Here is a 6,230-nt window from a genome sequence, read left to right on the forward strand (position 1 = left end):
ATGGAATCTGGGAAGAGAGATGAAGTTGTCACAATAGCAATGAGCAAGGGGCAATTGTCAATTTCACAGCTTCATTCCAAGAAGAAAAAGTCAGTAGAAGCTGGTAAAGTTAAGTTCATTCCTCAGGAAGAAATCCTTAAGCTATCTTCAAAGACCTTCAACGAGTCAAGAGGTCAGAAACTAAACATTGCACGGTACATTATCTCAAATGCCTACTAACTCTAGAGAGAATAGGTAGATAGATGTGGATAGCATCTACATTGCTATAAAGTTTTGACTGTGTTGAAATTGATACTCATCCTTTTCATAATTACTAAAATGATGTTGCTTTATCTTCTTACACTTGAGAGTTTGAAAACTTATTCTTTCCAAGCTTAGTTAGATACAGATACATATACTTTAAAATGACATGTTGCAATAAAATGTCTGAGTTCTGAAGTTGTTCTAGATTAACATTTTACAAGTACAATGTGCTACATTTAGTTTTTTGTAGCTTCTTCTCTTTGTTTGCTATATCTATTGATAGTCTTTTATTTTACATCAATAATATTTATTATTCCATTTTCCAAAAGTGACTCTTATTTGTTTTATTGTTATTTGTTCTTACTTGCATCAATTTGCATTACTCTCATGAATATCAATTTGATGTATCATGTTGGCTTCTTTATTAAAATTTGTTGTGCTACACTATTTGATGCACTTTTAGATTTTTGGTGCTTTTCTTGCTTAGTGTTGCCCCATAAATGTGCTAGATGAAGACCACATAATGAGCTGTAATGAGAAAGGAATTATCTTGAGTATTTTGTTTGTTATGCATTCTTTTGTTTACTTAGATATTAAGAAACAACTATTATTAGAATAATTGGGAATGGAAACCATAGATTTTTCTTCATATATATAGTGCTCCACCATTTTTTTTTCTTTCTATTATTATTTCAGTATGAAGTATTATTCTTGGGATTCAAAAGGGTGAAATAAAAATATCACTTAATTACAATATGTTTTTTCATTTCTTTGATAAATAAATACCTTATCTTATATAAATATATATGTATGTTATTGACCTATATTATTCTTTTTTTATTCTGTATTTAATATGGCAGTATAGGGTCCAAAAAATTTTTTGGGTGTTTTTTTAGTATTTTCTTTTCAAATTTATTTTAATACATTTTGTACACTCAAAGAGATATATTTTTTTAAATCAAAATGAAAATTGTAACAATTGTGAGTAAACTTATTTATGTACACTACAATAAAAATCTAGTTATAATTTTTCATGTTCGGTGTATTATAATGTGATTTTTCATGTTTCAGGGATGATTTTAGAAAGAAATTCATGGCAGCCAATCCTTACTTTGGAAAGGCAGTGACGAGGGTGAGTACAAGGACAAGAATAAGAAATATATGTTGTTTGACAATGAATTTAGTGTTTTATTATATTTGTAATTTTTATTAGATTAAATGATTCTTGTTTGAATGGTTAATTATTTACTTTGTAAATCTAGTTATATTTTCTAAGGTCAAGACGATTATACTTTTAATAAGTTTTGTTATTTTAATCTATAAATTTTTAGATTAATTTGTATATAAATGTTTCATTTAAATCATAATTTTTAATTTAAAATCACAATAAATAATTTTTTAAAAATTAAAAATATAACTTTTAAGGGCACCCAAAGAGAGTCCTTAAAACCTTACTTAAAGGCACTCAGCAAGATCTTTTAGGACTTGCAATGCGAGTCCTAAAAATCTTACTTAAAGGCACTCAACAAGATCTTTTAGGACTTGCAACGCGAGTTGCGAGTCCTAAAAAACTTAGTTTTTAAGGCTCTCAAATAGAAGACTTGCGCCCTACGAGTCCTAAAAACTTTTTTAGGACTCGCAATGCTAGTCCTGAAAAGTCTTTTTTGTAGTAGTGAATAGTTAAAGATATTAATGTGAGATAATATATATATTCAATGGAAAAATAGAAAAATAAAATACAATTTTATGCAAAACACAATAGACAATATTTTAAATTAAAGTAATGTTACAACTTAATTGCACAAAATACAAGTAAATATAAAGATGTAAAAGAGAAAGATCACAATCTCAAAACAATAATAATACAAGTAAAATAAGAAGAACAACAAAAGAGTGAAAAAGAACAATAATAAGAATAAAAACTTGAACAAGGTTCAAGACTTAGGTCTGGTTGTGTCATATGAAATTTATTTAGTTTATTGGTTAGGAATGGTTCTTATTTTTTCAGTTTTGTGGTTTGCATTTGAAGGAAAAAAAAAAAAGAAAACAGATTTGGGGTTTTGGGTTTGAAGTAGACTCTATGGTTCTGGGTTTAATATAATATGGAGGAGTTGAATTTTGTGGGTGTTAAATTCAATCCTCATTTTTTAATCGTTTTACTCAAAAAATGAAGAGAATATGATCAGAACCAGCCATATTTGTTATTTAAACTTCGTTAAGGTGATTTTTTGATCTTTTCAACAATGAATTTTGTGTAAAAATTGAATTTTTCTTGTTTTTAAGCCCATTCATTACATGTACTACCCTTTTGGTCTTGTGCTGATTCGTGGCACTTTTCATGTTTAGTGTAGGAGATTTCCCTTTCTGCTGGTGATGTTGAGGACAAGGAAAATGGTATCAAGATTTTTAAGGAGGACTGGGGAAAATTGCATATACACATTGCTTCATACAACAACTTTCCCACCGCTGCTGGATTGGCTTCCTCTGTTGCTGGTTTAGCTTGTTTTGGTAATATACAAATTTTAAGTCTTTCTTCTTTTCATACAGATGTAGTGTTGTTTTAACAGTTTTTCTTCTGAAGTTTAGTTAAAAGAACCATAGTTTTGATTGTGTTTTCTAAAGTACTAAAGTTCCATTAACTTGATTTAATATGTATGTTAAAATGATATTTGATTTATTTTTAATCATTATGCAACAAATTTTCATTACATGACTGGTTATGTTTTATTATTTAACATAATTTTATGTTTTCTTGCATACTGGTTATTTATATTTTTAGCTTTATAATATGTTTGTTTTTTGTTGCTAGAACTTTTATAAATAAACCTTATATTTTCACATTATGGTTGTGTCAAGATCCTTTAAGTGGGCTTTAATTTGTTGGTTTTGCTTAAAGATTATTTCTTTGGTTTATGCTATTGTATTGGTTTTTTTAATACACCATTAATCTGTACGTGGGTCTTTCTATTGCTGATGCACACTAGTATGTTGAATAACTAGAATGAATCTTTATTGATACCAAAACCAGATTACAAGGGGTTCCAAGACTTAGAGACCTGAGATTTCTCTACAGAGAATTCACTTTATAAAACAATACAAATAATCAGATAGATCCCCCCAGACCTGCATACCACCTATGTATAGCTATTCTCTTCGGTCACTCAGGCTTACAACAATAAACTCTACCAATAAAACATTAGCTGACTAGGACAACTAATTAAACACTCAACAACCAGGTCATCACATCAGACTTAAGGTTATTTATTGTTCTACACTTGCTGCCTTTTTCCGCATTGAGTATGTTAGGCGTATCAAAGGCCTAACAATTGCCTACTAGTTTTCCAATATACAGAAGTCTTCTATTCTGTGAACTTTTTGAGTTGGGCATTTTCAAAGAATTGATCTCTTTTTACTCCCAAATTCTCAATATTGCAATGGTTCTGAATCTCGATCATATGTCAAGTGGCACTTTTTGTTTTGATTTTATGTATAATGAATTGGTAGTTTATTTAATCTCTGCCATCATAATGATTTTATACCGTTAAAAGAGTATACTATTTTCAATTCTAAGTTCTGACCAAAATCAACTTAAATTGAAAGAATAATCATTAATACTTAGACAAGTTTTTACTTCCTATGCTTATATCCTTAAATTGGAGAATGAAAATTTCAGGCTAATTGTTTGCAATATTCTTTTGGGTTTGAAATTCAATGCTCATGCTATATAACGCTCTATTCCAATAATTTATTTTTCTTTAATTTTGTTGTATTCAATAATATGGAATTTGTGGGTGTCATGCCTACTACTTATACATACACCATTTTCATTGACTACTATGGAAAGTCTGGTGATTCTATTAAACCTATTGAGACCTTTGAGCAGATGAAAAGTAAAGGCATTATTCCAAATATTAAAGTTATAGGGAGAGTTGAAGAAGAAAAATAATTTTTAAATGGGAACAAAGTTAGTGGGCTGTCTCCTGATTCGGTGACTTGCAACATAATGATGCAATGTTATGGTAAGCTAAGGTACTTTCTGAGATGGTTAAAGAAGGGTGTGAGCCTAATTTATTCATAGCTAATTCTTTAATTGACATGCTTTTCAAGAATGAGCTAGTAGATGGCAAGTGTTTTACAGATTGAAAGACATGAAGCTCACGATGAAGCAATGCTTTTCTCTAAGGAAATGGCAAGATATGGATGCAAGTCTAGTTGTGCAACTTTCAGTATTCTTATGAATGGGTTTAGGAAAATAGGAGATGTGGAAACTGTCTGTGAAGGAATAAGACCAGACTTACACGATTCTTGTGAATTCTCTCTAGGTATATGTTAGTTTAGCTAGGGTGGTAAATTCATTTTTTTTTTTTTGTCTCTGAACTTTTACCTTATTTATAATCATTTGAAGATATTATAAACAGCTCAATGTTTTGGAAATCTTCCTAACTGCATACCAGAACCAAATGAGAAGCTTGTGGAATTTGGAATAGGAGGGGGCTGCAATTCTTGTACTGGTATGTTCAACACTATTAACTGGTGATCTTAACTTGATCATATTTATTACGATGCTTGTTTTCATAAACAGATAGATGTGTTCTATTTATTGATAAATTTTTGCATTAGTGTTTTTGATTCAGAACTAGCAAGCAACTTGATGACCTTCTATCACCATCTTTACTCATTTTGCATCTTAAAGATTCTTCTTTTGAATTATGTAATTGAAACCTTTTGATTTTCCATGAAGATGTTTAGAAGCTCAGATAATAGAACATGTCTTATCTAGAGATCCATTAAATCTATTTCCTTTAGTTGATGGGCAGTAATACCATGAAAACTCTGTTTAGCTTAAATGCATTAAATTGGAAAGGTTCTTTGGCTCAAATTTCTTCCTGGTCAAGTGTTAACAAGGATATATACTAAATTGACAGACACCTTAATTGAAGAAAGTTGTTTTTTTATTTTCTTAACTAAGTAATATGGTTAGATATGATGATATGATATATGCTGGTTATGTACTTTCTATTTATGTAGATGAAAAGAACAAGACTTGTAAAACCTTCTTTTTGTTCTTTAAGAGTTGTGTTACAATAGTACGTTTGTCCTCTTTTCTTTCCTCATACGTGTACATGTGTTTCAGTTGGATCTTTGCCAGAAAATGGCTGAACATCTTGCAAGGACCACAGTTAAATATATTATACTTGGGTGATTTTAGCTTTACATATATGTTATGTCTCTCAATTAAACAGGTCTGGTTCTTCAAATCTTCTTATTTAGTTTTCCATTTTCCTTGATTGTTTGTGAATCCAATTTTAAGTCCAGCAAACCAGTTTTAAGTATCCTTAATATAAATAAATATGTATATGGAAGAGATTTACTTCAATTTTTTTGTCTTTGTATCTTTCAGTAATAAGTAACAATACATAATACATATGTATACTGCTGTTTAAAAATAATATTATATATGTGTATATCTATACAGTATTCTCACTTACTGATAATTAGACTCTTTTAGTGAAAAGTGTAAAGTATTATCACTAAGTAATAATATTCCCAAGTGGGATAGGTATGAATTAAATTAATTAGATTAATATTTTTTTATTATGTTTAAATTTCGTTTATTCAAAAACCAACTTATATAACTCTTTTACATGAAATTTCAACTCAGAATATGAGAAATAGAAAGATGACACCCACCTGGCATGTTTGAAACCATTTTTCTTATTATCACACTTATTAAAGCTAAGTTTTTTTGCTTGCAAATGTCAATATGATATAATTGTAACGACCCAAATTCACTAATAAGGCTTAAGGGCCTTGATTAGTATGTCGGGAGGGCATGATGGGAATTATGTGTGATTATTATGATTAAGATGTATGATTATGATTTTAAGCATGTTATATGACTATGTGAATTATATTATGTGATAATTATGATATGTGAATTGTACTGCGTGGGTGCTGTGATACAAACGTGATGCACGTGCCAAGGC

At 29.5% G+C, this 6,230-nt stretch overlaps 1 protein-coding gene across 1 annotated transcript; it reads left to right on the forward strand.

Annotated features, from left to right (window-relative positions):
- On the forward strand, positions 1 to 2,807 carry LOC133799521 (diphosphomevalonate decarboxylase MVD1, peroxisomal-like). The gene is made up of 3 exons (XM_062237533.1): positions 1 to 194; positions 2,252 to 2,258; positions 2,595 to 2,807. Exons 1-3 carry the CDS (start codon positions 1 to 3, stop codon positions 2,805 to 2,807), a joined length of 414 nt encoding a protein of 137 aa, XP_062093517.1.
- The last annotated feature ends 3,423 nt before the right edge of the window (positions 2,808 to 6,230 follow it).

The sequence above is a fragment of the Humulus lupulus genome, chromosome 9 (assembly GCF_963169125.1).
Source record: "Humulus lupulus chromosome 9, drHumLupu1.1, whole genome shotgun sequence".
Lineage (NCBI taxonomy): Eukaryota > Viridiplantae > Streptophyta > Magnoliopsida > Rosales > Cannabaceae > Humulus > Humulus lupulus.